At 47.9% G+C, this 27,569-nt stretch overlaps 1 protein-coding gene across 8 annotated transcripts in view; it reads right to left on the bottom strand.

Annotated features, from left to right (window-relative positions):
* Amotl1 (angiomotin-like 1) overlaps window positions 1-27,569 on the bottom strand; it is a 121,009-nt gene that overhangs the window by 48,958 nt on the left and 44,482 nt on the right. For 2 of the 8 annotated variants that reach the window (XM_006510667.3, XM_006510670.2), the window contains 2 exons: window positions 5,528-5,677; window positions 1,831-2,785 (listed from right to left, as the gene is read on the bottom strand). In XM_006510667.3, coding sequence (XP_006510730.1) covers window positions 1,831-2,785; window positions 5,528-5,677 — 1,105 coding nt within the window. Of the gene's footprint in view, window positions 1-1,830; window positions 2,789-5,527; window positions 5,678-17,539; window positions 19,238-23,810; window positions 24,098-24,277; window positions 24,556-27,569 lie in introns of those variants that run through there. The other 6 variants (XM_006510666.3, XM_030244693.1, XM_006510668.1 and 3 more) reach the window with 5 other exon arrangements.

The following is a 27,569-nucleotide window of genomic DNA, read 5'->3' on the forward strand; positions in this document are numbered from 1 at the left end:
TCCAACTGCCTCAAACACATGTCCCTGCTCCTCAGCCATCTGACCAATCACAGAATCCTCTGCTCTATTTCCCCGCCTCTCGTAACAGACACCTCTCCTCTACTGCTGTCTCCACCTGGACACCCAGTTCTCTGAAGCACCGAATCCTTTCCAGAAAGCCCTTGCAAGCCCAGTCTCCCAGGCTAACCATCCCACATCACCAATCCAGTTACTAAATAAATACCAACATGTAGTCTCCTCTTGAGAACAGCAGGCTTCTCACTCCTAAAGATAAATGTTAACTATGAGAGAGCTACACCATTGTCCACAACTTCCCTTTCAAACATATTCTCTGTCTCATCGTACTACACCTAAACACCTGAGCGGTACACCATTGCCTTTCAGTCCAGACAAATTCACATGGCTTCCCTGCCTACCGATGCCTGCTGTGATTGATCCTTTGAGACCCCAGTCGGGTCGCCCTCTCTCAGCGGCTTTCTTGTTTGTTTGTTTGATATTCTGAGACAGGGTTTCTCTGTGTAGCCCTGGCTTTCCTGGGACTCTCTCTGTAGCCCAGGCTAGAGCAGAGGCAGCCTGGGAATCTTTCTTAATCTTGAGATTTTTGAGCCTTTCTAGCTTATCCAATTGCCTGGTGCTTCTGGCATGTCTCTACCCTGAGCATCACACTGAATGGCAGTGATGTGTTCTGATGCTGGTTTCCCAAAAGACAAGGCTTCAAGGGCTCTTGGGGGGAATGAACATACTTGTATCTGTAGATCAAGGCTGCACAGAATGCACACATAGGAAGAAATGCTGAACTTGCCCATCAATCAGAAAGCACACTTACACTACAAGCCAGTAAGATGAGTTAGAATGAAAGGTGGAAAGGCTAAAAGCTGGAAGCCAGGCCCTGCTGCTCAGCTGCCAGCTCTGGGCACCTGGGACTAGAGGACTTCCATGGTCTTGTTCATGCCCATATTCGAACATCCAGAGTATTTCTTTTTTCCTCTTCTTCTTCTTTGTAAAAAACGCGCGCGCGTGTGTGTGTGTGTGTGTGTGTGTGTGTGTGTGCCCACAAAAGGCAGAAGAAGGCATCTTTAAATTTTATAGTGAAGTCAAGTATCATGGTGCATGCCATAGTCTTGGTTTTGAGAGGCATAGCCAGGAGGCTTGTGAGCTGAAGACCAGCATGGGCTGCTATACCTAGTAAGAGCCTGTCTCAATAGACAGAGGTAGGAAGAGGAACGGCGCGGAGAGAGGGAATGGCTCTATTAATGTAACAGAAAGGCTACAAATCTTTGTGGCTGGAGATGGCTCAGTCAGTGAAGTAACTTGTCTTACAAGCAGAGCGATCCCGGTTCAATACTCAGAACAAATGTTAAGAAAGCTGGTTGTGATGGCACACGCTTATGTGTTGGTAAGGCAAAGACACGTAGGTCCCTGAACTGCCTAGCCAGTCAGCCAAGACTAACTGGTGAGTTCTGGATAGACCTTGCCTAAAAAGCAACCAAAAAAAGGTGGATGGTACCAGAGGAACAACACTCAAGAGTGTCGACTTCTTCATGTGGTCTCCACATGCACCTATGCACATGTAGGCACATTCGAGCATACCGACATACACCACAACACACACACACACACACAGAGTAATAACACCTCTCAGGAATCAACATCCCCATTTATCCCCAGCTGCCCTCTGCTAAGAATGGAAGACATTCCAAGCCTCTTCCACGTACCTGGGCCCACAAATGGCTTCTTAAGTACTATGGATAAAATTTTTGATAAAAGCTAATGCTCTTCACAGAACTCCAAACATATGGCTGAGCTTTGCAAAGCTGAGTTGGTAGTTACCTGGTGACGCCATACTCCGGGGGTGGCTGATACCTCAGGACGGCCACTTCTGTTCTCGCAGGCTGAGGTGCTGGGTAAGGTTTGACCATCTCATGGAGTACCCCAGGGTGCTGGTCATTGTAGTAAAGACCGTGATCTTGGTTCTTGCTGACTGGGGATTTCATTGGCTTGGTCTTGAAGGGGTATTCAGGTGGAGGGCCACGAGGGTCCAGTGCTTTACAGACAGGCTGAGCTGGGGATGGCTCTCCTCCAGCTTTGAAGCTCTTTCCATTTCCAGAGCTGGGGAGGTGTTGCTTAGCCCCATTCCTCTCCAGTGACAGCTGCATGATCCTCTCACTGAGGGACCGGACATGGCCCTGCTTTAGTTCTTTCAGGGCCTCATCCTTATGCGCCTGTCCACTGTTGGCCCGGTTCACTGTGGGCCTCCCCTCAGTGCGGGACTTCTGACTGGTACCTCCGGCCATGTAATAAGTGTGGCTAAGGGGCCCCTGTCCCTGCTGCTGTTGCTGCTGCTGTTGCTGCTGCTGCTGTTGCTGCTGCTGCTGCTGTCCCCTGAAGAACTGGGACTGGGCCTTGGCTTCCTCATACGTGGGGAGCTCCTCGTTGTTCTGCTGAGGCTGTGTGGACCGGACCTGCTTCTCCATCACCGTATTGTCTCCCTGATGCTCTTGACCCTGCGGTTCTTGGCGGGCCGACTGATAGACCATTTGTGGATCTTCTTGAGTGAGGGTTTCCGTGGAAGAAAAGTTGGTGGTGGCGTGGGCTGGCCCTGCACTCCCTGTGGCCTGGTGCTGAATGGCCAGCAGGTTCATGTTCTCAGTTGGGGTGCCATAGCGCAGTTGTTCCTGGATCAGCCGCTGTAACACTCTTCCAGAGGCTACATCCTCAGAACCTCTCATTTCCACCTCGGGCGTCCTCAGGAAGTTCGGGGAGTGGAAGCTGGAGAGAGGGTCCTCTACTGAAAGACAAAAGGAACTGAGCTAACAGGCTGTCCCCAGGAGACACTGACTGATACTCTAATTAGAGCATCGTTTAAAGACCCATCCTGAAATACCTAAGGGTGTGTTTCTCAGACTTCCTGGGCCTCTGTTCTCCCCGCCCATCCCTTTTCAGTCCTCTCAGTGATTTGATCTACCTTCCCATATCTCCTTTTCCTAACAGGACCACTGTGGCAGAAACTGATTGTCTTCCACTGTAAAAACAAAAATCATTAGTCACATTAGATAGCATCCTCAAGCCTCTGCCAGATCTCTAATGATGGCTCTCCACCACACCGTTCCATCTCTCAGAAGGCAGCCAACATCGGCTGTGCCCAGGTTCCAAACACCACACACTGATTAGTAACCAAAGCCAACCTGAGTTTTCCAGCTCTCACGTTACACGTGTAACTTTTCTGGAACAGTCAACCTTGTTTGCTCTCTGTTTAGAATGTCTTCCAATTTAGCATCTAGGTCACTGCCTCAGTAACCCCACTTCCTGGCTCCATTCACTCTACCTGCCTCTTCAGTCTGGATTACCCCAAGCTCTGAGTCCCCCCCTTTGCTCCACTGAACAAAATTTCCACCCTGGTCTTCAACTCCTGAGTCAGGACCCCACCTCTGCAATGGCAGCCACATCTACCAACACATCTTCCCTCCCTCCCTGACTCCTGTATCCTGTATCTTGTTGGTTTCTTGATTATTATTTAGATGTTTTACACTGAGTGACAGTAAGAAGCTAGAAGCAAGCAGGCCCTACTTTCTGTACCAAACTGCTGTCCTGTCCATCTCTCTTCCTGATGTCCCCATGCCCAGGGGCTGGTTCCACTAACCAGTCACTGAGAGATCCCAAACAGAAGCCTCTTGCTTCTGACCTCCTCTGCCTCCAGTACACCCAATGTTTTGTTTCCTTCTCTGTACCAGAAACTAGTGAGTTCCAAGACAACCAGGGCTACCCAGAGACACTCAGAGAAACTAAACAATAACAATTGCAATAAACAATGAACATGCCAAAGAAAGACAGACAAAGGCAGGTTCCCGCCATCTCCTTCACTGAGCCTGAGTGAGTGTGTGCTACAAACCTTCCATTGTCCAGAACACTGTTGGGCGCCTAAAGGGAACAGAGTATTGATTGTCAAAAACACAGATCTACAAGACTGAAGGGAACAAGTGTCTTCAAATAAAAATTTTTAAAGTTTAGCTAGAACTAAAATTAAAATACTATAGAAAAGCTGGTTTAAGTGGATGGATAATGAAATGAATGGATCTTAACAGGCAGGAAAACTACCACATTCCCTTTACATTGGAAAGGGGGGAGAACATTTATCAGGCTTCATCTCTCTCCATCACCCTAGGACAGCAACCCTGGAGAATTGTTCGAAAGGAGGAAGGTCCTCAGTAAGGTTTTGAATTTCTTCTGAAATTCTGACTTATTTGTGAAAACAAAAAACTGGAAGCAGAGAAGGGGAAAGAGGCAAAGGACTTGAGAAAAGGCAGAGGAAGCCTTTAGAATTTGAGATTTAGAATTTAGAATAGCTGGCTACAGATGATGCAACTCTGAAGCCTCCATGTTGGAAGACAGGAAGATTCCCTCTCATAGAGGGAGTCACACAGTGGAGCAAAATAGTCCTTTCTACTGTGGGAAGGGTGAACATGCATGTTTGTGTGGGTATCATATATGTGTGGAGGCCACAACCTCAGATGTTGTTCCTCAGGAGTCGTCCACCTTAGTTCTCCTAATAGAATACTCTTTATTTGTTCTTTGACAATGCCATACATGTAAATGATGTATTTTGAGCCTACCTATTTACTGCCCACTCCTAGTTTCTCAGGCACTGTCCATTCATACCCTTTTACCACCACCCTCTTCCTCCCTCCTTCCTTTTTTCATCTTTCCTTTCATTTTTGAGCCCGTTTTATAACCCACTGGATCCAGTGCCGCCAGCCCAGCTGGGACCCTGGCAGATCTTGTCACCTTGGTCTTCTGCATGTCCTCGGCTGCTATGAGTTCAAGTGTGCAGCAGCCATGTGAGAAAATCAGCATCTCACAAGACTCCTGCTCCTCTCCAGCTCTCACATTCTTTCTGCTCTCTCTTCCACAAGGTTCTCTGACCCCTGAGGTTGGGGAAGAAGGTCACCTTGTGCTTTTGAGGCACAGTCTCTTACTGGGACCTGGGGATCAATGACTAGACCAGCAAGTCCCAGAGACCTGCCTCTCTCCACCTCACCAGTGCTGGGGTGACAACCATGTGTTCAGCTTCTTTACATTCTGGGATCCAACTCAAGGATACATTCCAAGACCCAATGTGGAATCCTGAAGCCAAGGACAGTGAGTGCCAAGTCTGTATGTACAAGGACAGTGCCAAGGCAGCGTGTGTGTATGTGTGTGTGTGTGTGTGTGTGTGTGTGTGTGTGTTTCTCCACCCCCACCCCGTGTGTGTAGCATACACCTTTATAAAGTTAACATAAATTACACATATGATTGTCAGTAGCAGCCAATAGTAACATAGACCTGATCTGACAGCATATAGCTGTGACTGTATTTAAGACTTATGAACCGTTTACTTCTAGTGCTTTTCAATTAATACTTCCAAATTGCCATTGACCTTCGGTAATGAAAGTGGTAGAAACTAAAGTCACAGGCACGGGGATTACTTAATGCAGAAGAGACGAAAACGAGAAGGTCTGACCCTCTGTGCTCCCAACGTGCAAGGACTTACCGCTTTTCCCCCTTAGGCCTCCACTTGCCTCCACTGTCAAAGTAGATGCTTCATGCCTCCCAGAATAGAGCTGCAAGTCTGGGTAGAAGTAGGCGGGGTCTTCTAGAATCTGCACAGGACTGCTGGGGCTGTAGCAGATGGGAGGAGGAGCTGGCAGAAAGAGAATGATGTGTGTGTTAGTGCCAATCACGTGCCCCCTTCCTGTGTGACTCATGCCCCCCACATGGCAACTTGTAGTGTGACTCTGCCTATTTCATTCATAAAATTCCAAAGCTACTTCCCAGAACTGTCACAAATCCAGCCACCCACCATGCTGACCCACAAGCTTCCAACAGCCACTGAGGGGAGGCGCAAAACTGTCACCCAGGGACAGCACCCACAGTCTTCTTCTGTGGAGCTCTGAGAGGCGTGAGGTTTGCAATGGTCAAGGTAGAGGGCAGAAACACAGGAATGGAGCAGGCCAGAAAAAGAAAAGTGAGAAGAACAGCTGTCTCTCCAAAAATATAGGATAGAAGAAGGGGTGGCCACTTTGCCGGGCCATGTGTCAGCAAGAGAATGTCCCAGGCTGAGACACAGTGTGCTCTGGCTCCCTGAGAGGCTTCTGAGTCTCACGTTGCAGTAGAACCAGTGACCTGGGCCTGGGCCTTAGCCAAGTTCATGGCCACTCAAGCTCCCTTCTCTGCTACACACACGTGCACGCGAGAGTGCGCACACACACACACACACACACACACACACACACACACACACACACTAGTGCACTTCTTTTTCAAGTTACACTTGAGGCTACTCTTAGACCCACAGCCACCAACCATGAGACCCCACTTCAGGGACACTGACAGCACATTTGTCAATTGTGGGAACTCCGGCCGATCCAGCCACGTTCCCTTCCTGTTCTGTCTGATATACCTCTGTGTGGATGCCAAGATTAAAGCTCTGCTTTTTGTTGTTGTTGTTCTCAATTTACTCTGGAGAGTCTTGTTATTATTTATTAAGACCCTTGCCTTAAAGATAATTCCATTTGAAAATAAAAGAACAATTTTCAGAAATGGCTTCAAACCAGGCATCTGAAATTTCTTCCTAAGTTTTGCACAAGACCAGAGCTACTAGCATCTCATGACACCAAGGGCCAAAGATAGGACTATCGCCCCTCTCCCTGAGTCATTGTGCCTCAGGTGAGATACCATTTGTATGTGCTCACCATATCGTAGGCACGTCTGACCCATAAAGATAAAATTATGATTTCCACTGCTGAAATGCTTACCTTGTAAGTTTCAAATAAAATAATTCTAATTGGGACTCTCACTTTAGAGATGATTACACACCAAACATGAAAGACATATTGTACCAAGATCAGCCTAAAACTACACTCCTAAGGCAGCATGCACTAGCTGCCCTGAGGAGAAGGGGGGTCCCTTTCTGGGCCTCGTCTTTTACAAGCATAACTCTGAAAGCCTGCAGCTAAAATTGGGTATTCCAGACAGCTTTAATCTAAAGTCAATCCTGACACAGTTTCCAAATTGAGGGGAACAAGGCATAGGCCTGAATGCATATTGGAGATTTGGAGTACTTTTCAAATCCCACAGAGTAGGGCCCAAGTAACTGTATTGTGTGCATGAGTATGTGTGTATGTGTGTGTGTCTGTGTGCTTGAGTGTGGGTGTCTATGTATATGTATTCATGAGTGTGTGTGTTTGTATGTGTGAGTGTGTGTTTATCTTTGTGTGTGGGTGCTTGAGTGGGTTTGTGTGTGTTTTTATGTGTGCATGTGTGTGTGAGTATGCCTGTGCATGTGTGTGTGTGCATGTTTGTGTGTGTACGTGTGCATGAATGTATGTGTGAGTGTGTTGGTGTGTGTACACTAGTGTGTGTTTATATGAGTATATGTGTGTGTGTGCCTGCATATGTGTATGTGCATGTGTGTGTGTTTGTATGTGTGTTTGTATATGCATGTGTGTTTTTGTACACATCTGTGCATGAGTATGTGGGTATGCGTGTATGTGTACATGCCTGCATATGTATATGTGTATGTGTGTGTTTGTGTGTATGTATGTTTGTGTGCATGAGAACTGAACTCAGTGTCTTGTACATACTAGGAAGCATTCTACCACTAACTGAGCTATATCCATTTCTTGCTTCTTAATGTATTTTTATTTGATAGAGGTCTTACTAAGTTGACAGACTGGTCTAAACTCAACTCAATTCTGTGGTTCAGGAAATCCTGAACATGCAACCCCCTTGCCTCTACCTTCAGAGTAGTTTAGATTGCAGCCAATTACCACTAGGCTGAGCCAGATGGCTGTCTTTTCTAAAGCTTTCAAAATGACTACAATGTGGTGAATGTTGGGGATTCCTAAGCTAAGGGAAAGTGGGGTACATCAGGGACAAAGTAAACAACAAAACACTGCTGCCAACCCTTGCCCTGCAGGCTCCTGTACCAAGTAGACATGAGAGGGTTGGGCGGAGTCAAGAGCTCACATGCTCCAATCAAAGTGTGCTGTTTTCTTAAAATCGTGTGGGGTCAGAAGTCGTGTGGGGCAGCGTGCAACAACTTTACAGGCTATTGTCTAGCCGAGTGACTATGAGACCAAGCTTTGAATACAATGAAGACATGGATGTATACAAGGGGAGCAAGAGAATGTGCGCACTTTTAATATAGCTCTCACCCTGCATTAGCCATTACAGCCACAGCAGCATTCATAGCAGTCATTTCTCTCCAGCTTTCCTGTGGCTGGCCATGAAAAGGTGAGCTCAGGAGCTCCAAGCCACAGAATAGTAGTCCTTAAAGGGACCTGTGTTCAGAGAACACCAAAGATGCGCTTCCTTTTACTACACGGTCATCAATGAAAAAAACAACCAAAAAAGAAAGCTAGTGAAAACACACACACATGATGGACAGATAGACAGACAGATGGATGAGTGGACGGACAGGTGGATGCTGTGCCCTGTTATATGGGTGCTCAAGACATCTTTCACACATACACGGGGTTCATACATTTAGCAACAGACATTCTCACAACTGCCAGCGTTCTGGGTGCAGAGGAAAGGAAAGAGAATCCACAGATAAGAGAAGAGGCCCTGCAGATGAACAGGCTAAGGTGGCTTATTCCAGTCCAGCAAGAAACAGCTGGGCTAGCCAAGAAACTGGCCCTGCCTAAGGAACCTGGGTCAACATCAAACCAGGAACTGTGACAGTGATGCATCTCTCGAGTCTGGATCAGATTCTTGGGTCTGAAAGCAAATGTCTACGTGATCTTGGGTCCTGTCCCATGTCCATCATCTTGAACGGGGACCTTCTCCAGCAAGAATTCATTATTCCTCCTCCTCCTCCTCCTCCTCCTCCTCTTCTTCTAGCAAAATGCTGGTCCAAGGATATGTGAAATGAGATCCTGGAAGCAGACACAGCCTGAGAAGAAGGCTGTTTTCTTTGCTGGCACTTCCTTATGGGGAGCAGGAGCTTCAAGAAGCCACAAAGCCTTCCAGACACGGCTACCACCCAGAAGGCCCCTGCACGGCCTGGCTCAGACCCAGAGACCAACAACCCAGAGTAGGGAGATGAAGGGCCTCTCATGGCTTGCTGGCTCAGCACTGTATCTGTACGGCACGGCCATGTGGAGAGGTTTGTAAGGACTACGTCCACACAAGGCCCCCTTGTCTAAATAGGCAACTTACAGTTACCTAACCTCTTGGAGGCCAGACCCTTTGCTGAGGGTTTTGGACACCAGACCAAAGCACTGAAAAGTAGGCCAAGGTCAGCATGGGGTCCCAGGTCTCTGGGGAAGTGGTCTGAGGCCCACGGAGCTCCCAGTGTCTTACCAGGAGGGAAGGCAAGGGTCTTCACGGCTGTGCTCTGGAATGCTAGAGAGTTTAGATTTTCCACAGACTGACAACCGCAGGATTCCCACTCCCATCCTGAGCTCCAGTGTTTCTGGCTCTCTCTGGAGGTGGGAACACACTTCCCTTCACACTTCTACACTGGGAACACACTTCCCTTCACACTTCTATACTGGGAACACACTTCCCTTCACACTTCTACACTGGGAACACACTTCCCTTCACACTTCTACACTGGGAACACACTTCACTTCACACTTCTACACTGGGAACACACTTCCCTTCACACTTCTACACTGGGAACACACTTCCCTTCACACTTCTATACTGGGAACACACTTCTCTTCACACTTCTATACTGGGAACACACTTCCCTTCACACTTCTATACTGGGAACACACTTCCCTTCACACTTCTACACTGGGAACACACTTCCCTTCACACTTCTATACTGGGAACACACTTTCCTTCACACTTCTATACTGGAAACACACTTCCCTTCACACTTCTATACTGGGAACACACTTCCCTTCACACTTCTATACTGGGAACACACTTTCCTTCACACTTCTATACTGGAAACACACTTCCCTTCACACTTCTATACTGGGAACACACTTCCCTTCACACTTCTACACTGTCTCTTCCTTTGCGACTGTCCTCCGGGTCTGAGGTGACACAACCCGACCAAAACTTTTTCTCTCTAGCTTGAAAACAGATGCACAGATAATAAAGGGTGTCATTGTTAAAGAAAAATGACTTAGGAGGAAAGAGGCAGGGTAAGGGACTGTAAGCACCATCGCGGCTCCATTCCTGTGCTAACTGGTGGGCTCCCCAGAGGCAGATCCAGAATCTATCACCATGCCAACCTAGCAGGCTCAGAAAGCCCCCTTAAGGTTTAAACTCTAGACATCAGTCTCCAACTTCCATCCAACACACGCACACATACACACACACACACACACACACACACACACACACACACACACAGCATATAGGGCGTGGAGGCACTGGTACATCTCTGTCCTTAGGTTCCTTTCCACAAGCCACATCTTGCATACATAACCTTCTGGTCTATCACTTCAAGGTCAGACTTTGTTTGATTTCCAACAGTGTCAATCATCAGGCTCCTCCTCTGGCTGTCAGTAGTCTTCCTGAGCTCCCCGGCATCCCTGCATCCTGTGAACACATCACCTTCATCCTCCCAGTACTACCCCTGTTGTCTCACACACTCCCTTCAATTGCTTTAAATGCTCAGTGAACCCTCCTCCCCGTGCCTCCGCTTCCAGGCACGGCACCTCCACAGTCTCCAAGCAGCCTAGGCTTGGAGGACATAGAGCTTACCATTTATCAGCAGCAGCTCAGGACTTGGCTCAGGTAAGGTAGGAAGCTGCTACCACCCTCATGAAGACAACGCCTTGGAAGACATGCTGTGTTGTGGATTTCTACGAGTGGCATGCACAGTTAAATGTATTCTCTGGCTACACAGAGAAGAATGCTGTGTTCTCTGGAGCACTCTCAGCACCTCATAGTTTAAAGAAAATGTTATTAGTCCCTCTCTGAGCATCTCTGATAGCTCATTCACCCTTCAGCATCCTAGAATGTGAGGATGTTTCCTGTCCCCTTTGCAGTTAATACTGGCGCTTTGGGATCTACAAGCTAGAGGCCCTTTCCTCAAAGATGCCTCTGACAGAAGGACAATAGCCAGGTGTCACCAAATTTCACAACTTCCTGATAGTTCCATATCATCTAAATACCACTTCCCACATACCTCAGAACTACTTCACCCCCAGATCATATAACCGCCTCTAACTTTATAATAGACACATTGAACACCAAAACCAACTCTGCAGCTTCTACCTCATCTAGCGGAGGGTGAAGGAATTTGCTGAGTGTGTCAAAGCCTCCAGCTGAAGTTTGTGACCTGGCTTGGCTCAGGAAGAACTGGAAGTTTTCCTGAAGTGTGGAATACTCCACTCAAGGAGATTTGCACTTGAAAACATCGGCTACAAGGGAAGTGGAAAGCCCAAGAACACAGCTGGAAAAAAAGGGATGAGCCAAGTCACAGCGCAGGTGCCTGAGATCAGGTGACACTTGCAAAGGCAGCCTCCTTACACACCTGACACAACACACCCGCACACAACACATCTGCTCACAACACACATCTGTGCCCAACACACACCTGTTCACATAACACACACCTGCATACAACACACCTGCTCACCACACACACCTATGCACAACACACACCTCTCTAAGAGGAAATGTACATTGCCTTCTCCTTCTCTTTGTCCCTGGAAAACGTGAGTGAAACACGGGGTTTAGCGTGGGGAGTAACAAATGAAGGTCCCATGAATCTCGGCCTCATACAAGGCATGGTCTTCCAAACTAGCATCAGACTGGAATCCTAGTCCACGGGCCAAGCCTTCTACTCCAGAAAACACAAGAAACCAATACAATGATGCCTGTTTAATTTAGACTCCCTCAAAGGGAAATGTGTGATAACTGACTTTAAGCCTGCCTAAAGTTTAACTTAGCTGTGCTTACTTACAAATGTTTCTGATATATTATCAGTGAGAACCAAAGTGTTGGACGTGTTCAAGAACAGTGTGCACGCACTATAGGAGCTGTAAATACAAAGAAATAAGAGAGCAGGTCCTTGCCCTTAAGATACCAGGATTTGCTTCTGGAGAACTCCATGCACAGTTGCCCAGATCCCCCTGGAGAGCCAGTGCACTGAGAAAGGAGCATACGGCTTTGGACGACCAGGAGTGATCGCTGCCTACAGGCAGAGGGATTCTGCATGGCATTACCCATGGCATCGCGACGATAGAAAGGAAAGAAACTTAAGGGATGTCCGTCTAGCATGGGAAACACAGAGTGTGGGATTGAGTCAAGCCAATGCTTCTTATATTAACAACACATAATCCAGGCAGTGTGAGGGTCAGGGGTTAGGGTAGGAGAAACAGGAGCAGACGCCACCCTGAGCATCTAGAGAGCATTGTCACGGTTCTTGGACATTGTTTTCACAACAGAATTGGGAGACTATTACTGTAACCTGCAACTGTGAGCTAAAAACCCACTCCTCCTCTCAACTGCTTTCTGTAAGGGCTTTTATCACAGTAACAAACACGGAAGTAGGACAAATGCCCCTTGACCCACTGACAACGGCAAGTTCCTGCTGCTCATTTTTGAGAAAACACTGACCAAATACCAACATCAGAAAAGCCACTGCTTGCCCATTGTTCTTCCATGACATTTTAATTTTCACGTTTGGCTCCATGGTTAAGAGCACTGGCTGTTCCAGCAGAGGACCTGGGTTGAATTTCCAGTACCCACGGGGCAGCTCACAAGAGTCTACAACTCCAGCTCCAGAGGGTATGATGCCCTCTTCTGGCTTTTATGAATACTGCATTCACGTGGTACACTTAATACACAGGGAGATCAATACTCATACACACAAATGCATCTCTCTTTTTTTAACTTTCCCTTTGAAATCAGTTCATTAACTGTGCTTTCCTCCACTTCTGGGAAGAGGCAGTTCTTGTTCTTCCGGGACACAGGATGCTAAACAGTCCTCAAGTTTGAGATTTGACTACATTAAGCATTTACACTGCTAGAACTAGAATGTTCTTAAGTGAAGGCACTTAAATTTCATTTTCTGTGTGCAGAATAAATTGTCTCTGGCTCTGGAACAGTCAAGTGTGGCACCCTGACTACTGCTAGGGTTCCCACAGAGATACCACAGTACCATTTCTGTACCTGGAACAGATACCAATATGCAAAAAAAAAAAAAAAAAAAAAAGGTACAAGTGCATAGGATTGCTAGGACAGTGGTGTTTAGGCCCCAGGAATCTCCCAGAGTTCCACAGAGCACTCTGAGAAACACACTTCTATACCACACACTTGCCCATCCCTCCAAGGGTTATGTCTATAAGATGTGAAGTATAAGGATTTTAAGATGAAAATGCTGAAAACAGTCTGTAATTAGAAATGGGTTCTCTCAGCCCAGGCACAGGGGTATGCCTAGCACCCCTGGTGATCACTGACGAAGGCAAACTGAACTGTGTCAGATGAGGGGAACTCTGCAGCTTCAGGACAGCACAGCACAAGACAGACAGTTGGTCCCCCAGCTGATTCTGCAAGAAGGCTTATGAGCAAGAACGAGGTCCAACAAGGATTACTTCCCAGGGTGAAGGAGAGGCTCCATGACACACCCTGCTCTTAGGAAATGGGAAAGACGCTGAGGTGACTCACCCAACAGGAAACCAAGACACCAGGGCAGAGTGACTGACAAGGAAAGAGAGTGACTGTCACTGAACACCAGCATAGAAAGAGGAAGACAAAAGATGTAACAGCCAAAGATATGCATGCTTTGGGCTTTGTTTTGCCAAATCTGCTTCTTGGTGTCGCAGTCCTGGTCCCACACTTCATCCACTATGACTCCTGACATCAGACCTAAGATTTTTTACCTAAACAGTAAACGAAAATCCTCACAACTACTACTTAGGCTGTAGTGATCACTAAATAAGACAAGGGCTATGCATGGTTCCTGTATGGAGCAAGTGCTCAGTAAAATTTACACCGTTAGATAAAATTAGGGAAATTCATGATCACAAGATGATCACAGGAAACTGGGGAGATGGTTGTCTCAGAGAGAGAGAGAGAGAGAGAGAGAGAGAGAGAGAGAGAGGGAGAGAGAGAGAGAGAGAGAACAAAGTAAAGGAATACCTGGAGTTCTCCAGAGACTCTTTCAGGCCCTCCAAATTACCTGGATACTGTGCGTGCGAGTCCAGAGCCAAGTGGTCTACAGAGGTATTAGAAGCCAGGATCTAAGGGACACAGCCCCTCATAGCTTGGTGACAACAGGGTGCTGGATGGGGTGGGACACACCTGCCTTCTGCATTGCAAAAAAACAAAAACAAAAACCAACCCTCTTGTGAGCCTTTGCTCTCTAACTTTTCTGTTCACCTGTGGCACAACACTTGGCCAGCATGCATGAAGTTCTAGGTTTAACCCCTGAAGGCAGAAAAAAGTGTAAGGAGAGAATAAGGTAGAGAGTGATTAAGGTTGGCATCTGACTTTTGACCTCCACATGCACATACATATATGTGTGTGGATGTCAACATATAAACACACACATGAAAAGATACAAACAAAATAAATGTAAGTTTCATGGGGGCAGACAGCTGGTACTCATCCAGTCTCTGGTACAGGGAGACCTTAAAGAGTGTTTTTATCGTGCCTGCTCTTGTTCCATTCCAGTTGCTGTGATAAAAATATTCCTATAGCAAGCATCTTGGCAGAGATTTTATTGTCCTACAATTCTAGGTGACGGTTCATAATAGCAGGGAAGTCACAGCGGTAGAAGCTTGAGACTACTGGTCACTCCACATCTACAGTCAAGAGTTAGGGCAGGTGGGACACAAGTGCACCAATGCTCAGTTAGCTTTGTTTACTCTTTCATAGGGCAGGACCTGGTCTAGGGGATGGGGCCACCCACAGTGGGCTGAGTCAGTTAACAAGTCAGTCTCCTACAGGCAACCTGATCCAGATAATTCCTCAGTATGATTCTAGGTTGTGTCAAGTTCACAGTAATGACGTCAGTGCCCTCATCGAGTTGTCCACTGGAGTCTTCACTTCATCTAACAGTCTATTCACTCATTCAGCAAATACTTCTAGAGTAAATGCTTCTTAAATCAATTACTCTTCTATTGTTGTGGCCAAAGAGTTGAGAAAGAAGAAGTTAAGGAAGAGAGGGTTCATTCTAACTTACAATTCAGTGGCATAGAGTCCATCATGAGGGAAATGGTTGGTGGCAGAAACACTGAGGCAGTAGTAGTAACGTGTCCACAATCAGGAAGCAAGCCATGAACAGGAAGTAGATCTGGGCTATGAAGTATCAGGGCCCACCTCCAGTGACTCGCTTCCTCTAGTGAGGCTCCACCCCCCAACCGGTTCAGGCCCTGTCAAAACATCTATAGCAGCTGGGGACACCAAGTGTTCAAATACCTATGCGGACACTTCACATTCCAACTTCTGTATCCTTTTTTGCTTAACTTGTCTAAAAACAAGAAATATCACCTCAGGAATGCTCAGCAGATATCTTCCTCCAAAAAAAGAAAATGAAAATTCTACAAGTAAACTTCAGGAACATATTTATAATTATTGCCTTAAAATTAAAAAACAAACAAACAAACAAACCTACTACCCTTGGGATGGAGAGACGGATCAGTAAGTAAAGTGCTTGTCACACAAGCATAAGGACCAGTGTTCACACCTCCAACATCCACAGAAACAGCCTGACCCAGGAAGCTGGCCTGCAATTCCACTCAGAAGTGTCCGAGTCAGCAGCTCTCTGGAGCCCCTGCGCTGCCCTTCTAGCCAACCCACACTCAGCCAGAGACGGAAACCAGGGTGGAGGGCAATGGGGGAAGACACAACACTGCCCTCTGGTATCCACACTTTTGAGTAGATGCACACACACGCACACACAAGCTGCCTCAGCACTACAGACCCGTTCACTTTATGAGCAGCCTTTATTTAAATCTCTGCTTTGTGCTCCTAAACTAATAAAATGATCTTAGTCACTGAGTAAATGTCACCAGAATATAAATATGTGTTTTATTTCTTTTTCCCCCCTCCAAACTCCTGGAATTTGCTTTGGAGAAAATGTAGAAACTTCACAGTTTTGAAAATAATCTCATTTTTCAAACTCAGAACTAAGAAAATATGTATCTCAGAGTAGAGCACTTAGACCTATTCTTACTTTCATGTTCTATACGTCCCAGGGTCATATGTAAATCCATTTATGTAATCTGAAAACAGCAACAGCCTGGGAATGCCTACCCTTAATTCTCTAGTGCCCATAATTCCACAGATCTAAAAAAGTGCATTCCTAGTATGTCTGTCCTTAAATCTTTCAACTTTCCCCTAAATCTCCAGAATGAGCAATGAAAATAATGTGAGATATTCAAGGTGTGTGTGTGTGTGTGTGTGTGTGTGTGTGTGTGTGTGTGTGTGTGTGTAGGCATTCCCACAGAAACAAGCCTTACCAGAGAAGTACTCCTTCCACAGAACCCCCAGATGGAGAGGACTGGCTAATGAGAAACGTGATTCCAAAGCCCTTAAGGCAGGGAAAGGGAGAGGCTTGCCTCCAACCTGCATCCCTGACCCACTCCTGAGCACAGTCCCCAAGGCTGCCCTAAGTGTACAGCAGCAGCAGCAGCAGCGCAGGAAACACCTCCTTTCTCACTAGCTCCTGGCAAACCAAGCCTGTAAGATAAGCTGGCAACCTAACGTCCTTGTCTAGCTTGGTTTATTCTGAGATGATGAAGGTAAAGAGGGAAGAAACAGACAGAAGACAAGACAACTCAGAGGCCTGGGAGCCAGCAGCAGAAGCTGCCATGTGGTGCCTGTGGCAAGCAGGAGCTGAGGAGCTTCAGCACCAAGCCCTTCTCTGGTTGTTGCTGTCACCATCTGTCAACGTGCCTCTACAACACTGTGGTTTAGAATCCCCAATACACTCCAGTCACCAGCTTGTTCCCTGCAGGGACCTCCTCCATGTGTCTATACAACCATAACTACGTAGCCCTTAGCATGAACAGAGGGGGTTGGCAGCCCTTTTAGCATCAGGAGAGATGGCCTACAGCAAATCCAGACAATGCTTGAAAGACACATCAAGGATGCACAAGAGTGTTTTGTAATCTGGAGAGACAGAGAACAGTTAGGAGCACTCACTGCTCTTCTAGCTCAGCTCTCAGTACATACAAGCTCACAACCCCGTAACCCTAGCTGCAGAGGACCCGAGGCTGCTGGCCTCCACAGGCGCCTGCACGTAGCCTCTCACAGACACACATGCACACACGAAATTAAAGCACAATGTTTTAGAACCTTATTTTACAGCACCTTGCCTTTGTCTCCTCTGTAGACCTTTTATACTCATTGTCCTACCTCAACGCCATGCTCATGGAAGAATATAAATATTTAGCAAATCCGTTTATTTGACAGAGAAAGAGTTATCTTTCCTCAGGCAGTATAACCTGTCTACAGTGGCACAGATGCAGACCTGGCATGTCCTCTGAGTGCCAAGAGATGGGTAGAGAAGAGGAAATGGTGTATGGAAGAGAGTTTGATCAGAGACACCTGAGGAGAAAGCACAGGGACACCCACCACTTACCTCAGAAACCAGCCATTCCAAATGGAGCCTTTCAAATGGAGACAAACTCCATTGCAAAGAGAGCTGCTTCAAGCCAGGCCCAACTTAAAGGTATAGAGCATGGCTGAAGATGTGTTAAAAACACAAAGTCCCAGGCCCTCCTATGACTTCCTGAGACAGAGCAGCTCCTAGAGCTGGCATGGCGCCTGGTGTTGTAACAAGCCCTCCAATAGGCTGCTCTGTGCTCTCCTCAGGATGGGACTCACTCTTTTTCTCTGGAAACAAAAACCCAGGCCACTGAGGAAAAGGAAGCAGGACTGCCGGTCAGGAGGCTCAGGTCACATCCTGGCTGACTCCAGCCTGGGGCAGCGGCCGGCCAGCCGTACATCCTGACACCTGCTGAGGTCAGCATGGAGAGGGCATCTTTCTCTACTCCCTCCTTGTTTTTAAGAGGAAAATGGCTGGTTCTACAGAAGGAACTAGATTCTGAATACAGCATCCCAGCTTCCAACACCACTTGATTGATTGATGTTTGAAGCAATGCCCCAAGCTGAAGAAAGAGGGGCTTCTATAAGAATGCATACAAGAACACACAACACTACAGTTTGCTACAGTTTGCTTTCCCACTGTTTGGGTAAATTTTTTCATTACATATATTTTATCTGGTGAGAGCAGCAGATGCTATTCCACCCTGTGGGGGTCGGAGGACAACTTCCAGGAACTTGGTCCCTCCTCCCACCATACGGGTCCCCAGGGAGGAACTCAGGCCGTCAGGCTTGGTGGCAGTGTCTTTACCCAGTGAGTGGTCCCATCAGCACTTCCTGCTGGGTTTTTGGGTTTTTTGTTTTGTTTTTGCATTTACTGCAGGCTCCATTGTGTCCAGCACTGAGCTAAGTATGACCTATGTCTTATCTTGTCTTTTTCCCTCATGCAACTTTGAGATACGGGAGCTGTCTTCAACCCCACTTTACCCAAGGCTTCAGTAGGTAAAGGTCCTCATCTGGCTGGCCTCGTCAGCGAGTAGCCCTCGTACTTGGGAGACTAACACACAGAGATTGCCATGAGTTGGAGACCAGGTCCTATACTTCAGCCTTTCTCTGTGGGAGGTTCAGGTCATGAAACCAGAAAAGGGACTACGAAGGAAGAAAGAGAGGACTTAAGGAAGAGGTAAGGGAAGAAAGACCATGATGGAGCATGTTGGAGTTATCCCAATGAGGGAATGGATGGGAGGCAAGAGTGTGGAAGAGGAGGACCAAAAGAAAGAGCATCTGAAAGCCAGAATGAAATCACATTTCATGCTAAATGTGTTTAACTGGGGCTCAGTAAGCAAGCGCGCCTGCTGCCAAGGTTGACAGACTGAGTTCCATCCCCAGAACTCACACAATAAAAAGGAGGAAACCAACTCCTGTAAGTTGTCATCTGACCTCCACATGCACACACATCTACACACACACACACACACACACACACACACACATATGCACATGCACACACATGCACATGCATGACCTCCACATGCACATGCACACACATGCATGACCTCCACATGTACACACATCTACACACACACATCTACACACACACACATCTACACACACACACACACACACACACATCTACACACATACACATATGCACATGCACACACATGCACATGCATGACCTCCACATGCACACACATCTACACACACACACACACACACACACACACACATATACACACAATAAATTAATAATTGTTTGCAAGTAGACATAAATCAAGGTCAACACCAAGACTCCCAGTTTTTAAAAGACATAATTTACAATTTGAACATAAAGCGTAAGCCTGTGAGAAGCAAGCACAGGCAGTCTGGGGACATGGGCCGAGGCAAGAGACCCTTAGGAGGGACAAACACCAGAAACACTATGCATAAAGAAAAAAATCAGTTAGTTGGACTTTACCAAAATTACAGACTTAGTTTTTCAAAATGGTTCCAGAAGGAGAAGGAAAGGAGAAACCCACACTGTGGGAGAAGATGTACGCCACAGCATGCACTCCACACAAAGAACGATTGGAGCCCAGTGGTAAAATAAACAACCCAGTTAGGAAAGAGGCACACAGCAAAGTAAGGGGCCTTTCCCCACAGAGGGCAGCACATAAGCAGAGAGGATGTGCAAGTCTGTAGGCATGGGGAAAGACAAATAAAAGGCACATTAAGCTTACAGCACCTATTAAAACACCTACTGGGACAGCTAAAATAAAAATCAATGACATCAGGTGGTCAGCATGCAGAAAAGCCAGGTGTGTGCTCTGCAGGGAGAAATCTAAAATAAAACAGCTACTAGGAGAAGAGTTTAGCAATCATTTTCTCAAAACCATGGTTACCATATAACCTAGCCTCCTGGGTACTTATCTGAAATGGTGAAAAAAATACGTCCACACGAAACCCTACTTGTGAGCACCCACAAAGACCTTATCGGTAGTAAACAAACACTGAAAAGTAACCCAGGTGACCTTTAACAGGCCAGTGGCCAAACCACAGTGCATCCAGACTTTGGAATAATACTCGGGCAATAAAAATGAACCAACCATTGATACAAGCAAAACTTCTGGTGGATCTCATAGAAAGGGCAAAGAATAAAGAGCCGATCTCAAAGGTTCCATGTTTCAAGGATTTGTTTACATAAAGCAAAATATGACAAATTTACAGGGAATATGAATAGGTGAGGTATCACTATAGTTCAGGGACAGTGTGGGTGGGAGGAAAATGTTGGTGCCACCATATTAGGGGAACAGGAAGAGCCCCCAGAGAGAGACTAGCTCTGCACCTTGACATGGGGCTGGGTTCACAGTGCATGGGAGGTGCACGCACAAAACGTGTGCAGGCAGACCAAAGACCCTGGATAGGTTCTGAGGACTGCACTTGTGTCATGTGAGTTCTGCTAGGGCACCATAATGATGTAATAGTCACCAGAAGAGGAGACCGGGTACCTTGGATCTCACCATTCTCTGAAGCCATCATAATTTCTAATGAAGACTGGGTGGACCACAGACGTTTTAAAGATGACAAACAGAAATGCTGGCCTAAAACTGCAGTGCTGGCCAGAGGGGGAAACGAGTCGAACATGCTCAGTAACACAGCCTTTAAAAAGCTGCGCTCAGAGACTTACCAGGGACAAGTTCCTAACTCTCATTCCGCCACTTCCTCCTAAACAAAAAGGGGAAAGACCAAAACCTAAAACTCCTGATTGTTGAGCCTCTTGGGGTGGCTGGGAGTTCTGCCCAGAGCTTGTTGATGACTGTCCCCTAGGGTTTCACAAGTGACAGGTTTCTTCCTGGACCCAGCACAAGATCCAAGAGCACCAATGGCTTTCTTCCAGAAAAATATTGTATACTGACCCATCTGCCACTGCCAGGTGTACATAGAACCACTCCTCTAAGACAAAGCAAAGGCAAACCAACAGGAAAAAATCTCTAGGCAAACAAATATAAAAAACCTCAATAACCTCAGACAACAATTTCCAGCAAACTTTGTAATCAAATACATCCTCTGACCTGCCCTGCCTGACCCTTGCTTTTCAAGGATCCTGTCATCTTCTGAATTCTGAGTGAGAAGAACCCTCCAATTTTAGGGAAACATTCAAAATACTATGAAAGATCCTGGCCTGGGCTTCCATATGCACAGACACACAGAGAACCCAGGCAGGAAAGAATGCTATCTGAGAAAACTTTGGTAAACATTCAAAGTATTAGCAGTTCTCACAGAGCTCAACAAATTGGTCTGAAAAATCAAAGCCCTGTACTGTGTTCCCTTGATCTGCGTCACTGGGCATTGAAGTCCTGTGCGATGTGGCGTTATCTTCTTCAAAGCACTTTCACAAACACCACAAGCACCCCAGAAGACACAATGTACATCCAGAGAATGCACTTCGGCAGCTCCCTTCTCCCAGCAGAGCCCCCACCTCCCTGCTGGCCTCTGGGGTCACACATCTGGGTGGGTCTGGACACCAGAAAGAGCACAGCCATCCAGTGAAGCTCTGGACAAGTGGCCTGGAAGCAACATTCTCCACACGCAGACAGAGACCTTCCCAGAAAAGCACTCAGGTTTCTACCTTCATGTGCTGCTGCTGCTGCAAGATGCTTTTAAACGCTTCAGTCTCCACACACTCTTCAATCCACTGACAACCCCCAGCACACAGTGACCCCCCCTCCAGCACAGTGACACCCCCCTAGCACACAGTGACATCCCCAGCAGTGACCCCCTCCAGCACACAGTAACACCCCCAGCACACAGTGACACCCTCCAGCACACAATGACACCCTCTAGTACACAATGACACCCTCCAGCACACAGTGACACCCCCCAGCACACAATGACACCCTCCATCACACAATGACACCCCCAGCACACAGTGATACTCCCCAGCACACAGTATCACCCCCCCCCAGCACACAGTGACACCCTCCAGCACAGTCTCCACACACTATTCAGTCTGCTGACACCTTCCAGCACACAGCTGAACAGAACTGCAAACACCTAGACAACAGTGCCTTCTTCTGAAGAGGGGGAGGAAGGGAGCCACAGGGACAGCAACTTCTTCCTTGCTTGCCACCTCTAGGTGGACAAAGGTGTTCCTCATAGGGAAAAAATGTGGCATGCAAGATGAAACAAAACCAGCTCACCTAGGAACTATGCACTCACACCAGGAACAGCACCAAATAAGAGGTTTCTATAACCTATTTTATGTCCTGTTCCACACATGACCACCCACACACACACACCAGGAACCCCAGCAAACAAGAAGTCTCTAGAACCAGAAGGTACTACATATGACACCCCCCCACACACACACACATATATCAGGAGCCCCACCATACAAGAGGTCTCTAGAACCTTCTATTCTATGTCCTGCTGGTTTTCTTTCTGTTCAAATCTATGCAGTCTGTTCCTTTGCTCTTCTTCCACACAGTTCAACCTAAGTACATTCTTATTCTAAGAACTTGAATCCCAGAGATCCTGAAGTACTGGGCAACACAACCTGGGCCCTGTGTGGTAGGCAGCCAGGGAGAATCTTAGCCAGCTTGGCAGGATCCACAGCCTAGTTTTGGAAGCAGGAAACCATGAGCGTTCCATACTTCAAGCCCTGACTTTTCACTCCCTGAAAGAGAGTCTTCTGGAATTGTAGCTGTTTAATATTACCCAGTTCTAGTTGTGAGCACTTTCGGTGAACAAGTTGACACTGTTTGGAGTTCAGTGGACCTCTGAGGCATGACATCCTCCACCATCACCAAGGACTTTAATAAGCAAAGCCCGCCAAACTTTAAGTCTTTGTAGGGAAACAGAACCATGGGCAGGAAGCAGAGGGGCCGAAGGACCAAATACCATCCAAAATGTAAGCATCAAGGCCCCGTGAGATCGAAACCTGTCTCCAGAAGCCGACGTCCAGGTAACCCACACACTATCCCTACTTAAAGGCATTTAGACAATACACCCACCACAAGAGCTGAAAGGCAAACATTTTCCAGGGGGAAAAAAGGAGGCAGAAAATAGGGGCACAGGCCCGGGATTCGTCTTCTGAGGTCCCCAAGCAGGGGACTTGGAGAAGGTGAGACCTCATCTCCCAGCCTGGCTACTTAAGGCTAACACCAGTGGGTCCCCTGCACTGTCAGGGGCCGTCACGGGCCGAGGTTCCACTTTCCTGTCTGCCACAAATGTCACGTTCCAAAAAAGTTCAACCAGCTCCCCCTTGGAAAGTTTGTGCTTCCTCCCGGAAACCAGATTTTTTCCAAGGCACTGCCAACAGGCCAGGGAAAGCCGGATCCTACCCCTGATTTGTGCAAGAAACTTGTTTGGGGAGAACAAAGAAGGCTCAGGGCGGAAAGGCCCGAGCCTCCGGGCCGGGGCGCGTCCTGGGGTCCAGGCTGGGCGCCCCGCGCGCCTTTGTCTGCGCCAGAGCAGCGGCACCCGCCAAGCCTCCAGATCCTCCGGGACCGCAACCTGCCAGCCACAGGAGAAATGCCAGTCCCGCGTCAGGGGCCCGCACGCGTACCCGAGTCCTTGGCCTCCCGTGGGAATCCCCCACGGGGGTACTGGGCACTCGGAGGGTAGTTCTGAACCGAATTCTGCTTTTTGTCTTGTTGAACCTTCTGGATCCCTCACAGGACAATCTGAGGCCCCAGCACAAATCTGGTTCACCAAGTCCCCACATCTGGTGCGGAGCTGATGTCAGCCTGGGCTCTCGGGAGCAGCCGCGGAGACCTCTCGGCCCAGTCAGGGGGAGCCCTCCCGGACCCCCGGCTTGAGCTGATTACCTCTAAGCACAGGCTCGCAAGGTCCCCGGCGCGACTTTGCCCTCCGCATGGGGCGATCATGGGACGATCCTGGCTTGGGCAACGCGGCGGCAGGGGAATGGCGGCAGGGGGATGGCGGCTGGGAGGCGCGGCGAAGGGTGCCTCTGCACTCGGGCAGCAGAGAGATGCCCCGTTCCCCCTCCAGTCCCACCCACCCCACCCCGCTGCCGGGTCCCTGGGCGCCCCGCGCTCCCAGTCGCCAGCGTGCTACCCAGGAGGGTCGCTGGTCTGATCCCTGTAACCCTACACTTCACCCCGCCCCGGCCCCGGCCGCGGGGCCCTAGAGCCCGTCCCCAGTTTCCCGTCGCCCCTCCCGGGATTTCGGAAACTGCCGGGACTCAGGCTGACGTGTCTCCCTGAGACCAAAAAGGGAGACTGGCTCCCTTGTTTTTGTCCCCTATCCGCGTTTGAATTCCTGTCACACTCACCATTTCTATCTGAATGCCTTAGAATCCTTTGCTGGAATATGCCTCCGAACTCCAGGCTAGGTTTGGTTTAGGACCAACTTTTCTTCTAAGTGGAATTTCCAGGTGAAAGCGATCCCCAGGCCCTAGTACTTCTATCAGGTGGGGCGGTCAGGATAGGAGGGGCTATGATGTGCTCCACTGAGGAACAGAACAGCTAGCTAAACAGACCTTCCTTACAGCCTTAAATGTTCAATGGCTTCCTAGGACTGTACATCCTGTGACCACAACCCTCAGGCTGCTATCTGCTCAAACAGAAGCAAAGAATTTGAAGTCTGTGACTCTGCCCCGCCTTCGAAATCAGACTTTTTCCCTAAGCAACGCTCCTTGCCCAGCCCTCTGCGAGGTTACACTCACTGTCTTCTGAAGCCATGCACTAGGACCTTTCTGGTCTGTCTTCTGAGAGCAGAGGCCAGTGGCTGCTGCCCAAGCCCCTACTTGGAGGGTTAGGGCATATCAAGGTTTCTGACGGTTGGCTCCTCTTTTCTCTCTTCTTACCTGGCCATGGGGGCAGGGGTCATGTCTGGCTTGTGCCATCTCCCTAAACTCACCCGCTCACCGCTTCACCCCCAGTGTTCCAGCCGGATTCCATGACAGCCCTCTGATTTCTCAGACAGAGGCCCAAATGTAATTGCTGAACTTATTTCTCAAGCACAGGCTTCGTTAAAGTCACCTGCCTTTGTAGAACACACAAAGCCAGGACGTGTGCACAGAAAAGAACAGGGCAGTAGGTCCCCTCTTGTTAAGAGTCTGGACAGGAGAGAGAAGAGACCAGCTCTGTGTAGAGGGGGAAGGGGCAGAGATCCGATGTGCAGGAAAAGGAGGCACTGGGCAAGCAAGCAGCAGTGCAGCCTGGAGGGAATTGGCAAGGTTTCTCACCAAGGGTGCTTGGCAAGAGCTGATAAATGAGGAAAGAGTTTTCACTGCAAAGGAAGAGACAACACGAGTAAGTGGACAGTCACAAAGTGCAGGGCTGGGAAGGACTGAACGGTAAACGTACACAGCTTCCACTTGGCTAGTGCGGAAACTCCCACCCGGCTGTGCAAGGACTTCCCTAACGGCACAGAACAAGTTCAGTAGCAAAGCCAAGGGTGGAAACCCATTTGCTTCCTACCACACAGCGTCAATGCTGAGGGCCAGCTCAGCTGACTCTGTGTCCTACAGTCATCGAGGTGTCAACTGCTTCACTGATTCATCTGGGATGTGACAGACTATAGATATGGAGAAGAGATATGACTGGGAGTGGGGGGAGAGGGCTAGTCTACACATCCTAACACCTCTACTCTGTTCCCCCAGAAGGGAGCAAAACTGACCAGTTACAAGCACCAACTCTAGAATACAAACAAGTGTGGGTCATGTCACAGCTTAGTTTGGTATCCTAATGACTTTGGACAAGTTACCAAATGTCTCTAACCCTCAGCATTCTCCTAAGCAAACGGGCCAAGCTAGCAGCAAGTCATGCAAAGAAGTATAAAGTGTTCTAGCTAGTCTTAACTGTCAGCTTGACACAGCCTAGAGGCATCTGACAAAGGAGTCTCAATGGAGGGACTGTCCGAATCAGACTGGCTTATGGGCATGTCTGTGTGAGAGCTGATATAAGAGCTCAGCCCACTGTGGGCAGTACCATTCCCTAGGCAATTAGTTCCATCTGTATTATAAAGTTAGCTAAGCATGGCCTGTGGGGCAGCTAGCAAGCAGCATCCTCTATGGTTACTGCTGTATTTCTGTGACTATGAAGTGAGTTCTTCTGTCAGAGAAACAAGCAAGCCAACCTGCCTTTAGATTCCTGCTTTATGTCCCTCAGTGGTATGTCGCCGATAAGATGAAATAAATCCTTTCCTCCTCTGTGCTGCTTTTGGTCAGAATATTTATCACAGCAACAGAAAGGAAAGTGAACCATATGGACTCAGTAAATTTATGTTACAAATACAAAGCAGAATGTACAATTAAGCATGTATCTGTTGATGTTTCAGTTAGCCTCCCAGAAACCCTGTGAAATGGACAATTTTAGACACTTGCGGGAAGCAAATGAGGTATGAGCTTGGAGAGGAAGTAGATATCATTTCTCTGGCGATATCCAATCAGAAAGATCACAAAATTTCGAAGTGAGGTTTTTCTCTTTTCTCTAAGAAGGCTATCCTGGCAGAGGGTAGGGGGTGGGCAAGCAATAGATTTGTGGCCCAAGGCACAGGAAAGGGCCCTTCTGGGAAGAATGAGTCATGAGCACAGTTGAAAGACTGGTTTGAGGAAAATGTTAAGTGACTTACTATCTTCTGGGGGGAAAGTTGGGGACAAAGGTGTAGAACAAAAGAGAAAGGTGGGATTGTATGAACCATCCTACAGGAAGAAAGCAGCTTGCAAATGAAGCAAGGTCGAGGAAGAGATAGGGGAAGCAAAAGGCATGGGGAAGCCCAAAGGCTGTCCTCCATCCAGCGCTGTCCTCTAGTCCAGAGCACATCTCTAGGCACAGCCTGCAGGCATTAGAGTCCTCTGAGCTCATCAGGTGCATCTCACCTGCATTCCTCAGGCTGACTCCAAGTGGCTGGATCCATGGCAGCCTAGGCAGGAAGCCCAGCTGGAGGCCAACTCCCTTGACCCTATGTCTCAACCCACTCAAGTGCTACTAATCTCTACCTTGAATGTGGAAAGTGAATGTCCTTCTAGTGAAATGTATCTGAATCTATTGCTCAGAAACTATTGGCTGAAAGAAGAGGATGCAGCTCCCACAAGGCTGTCTCTATAACGTTTCAAAGAATGTTTAGTTGAAGATTCCAATGTTCCATTTGAGCCAAATAGAAATAAGATATAATGATGATGGTGACAGCAATGATGATGAGTTCATGGTGGTACAAGTATAGACTGGCAGAGGCAGGAGGATCGCAGCAAGTTCTAGTCTCACATAGAGAATACTAGTCCAGCCATGATGACTACTAAGACCCTGCCTAAAATAAATAAATAATATGTCTTAACTAACAAGCAAAGTAGTGATTCATACCTGTGCTTCTGGAGCAGGAGGCGGGGCAGATCTATATACTCACACTGAATATCAACATCCATTCTAACCTGACTCAAGTTTTCACTTGCTAATTGCCAGGGATGGTGATTGATGGGCCCATGTGAGTGCTTTCTGGGACCAAACAGGATCAATATTGGACACTGCCAATAGACTATGGGCAGGGGTGATAAAGTGAGTCACTAGGGGATCCACATAGCAGGTGACTGCAGCGTTAGGGTGGGACCAGAGCTCTAGCCCAAG

The sequence above is a fragment of the Mus musculus genome, chromosome 9, assembly GCF_000001635.26.
Source record: "Mus musculus strain C57BL/6J chromosome 9, GRCm38.p6 C57BL/6J".
In the NCBI taxonomy this organism is placed as follows: Eukaryota; Metazoa; Chordata; class Mammalia; order Rodentia; family Muridae; genus Mus; species Mus musculus.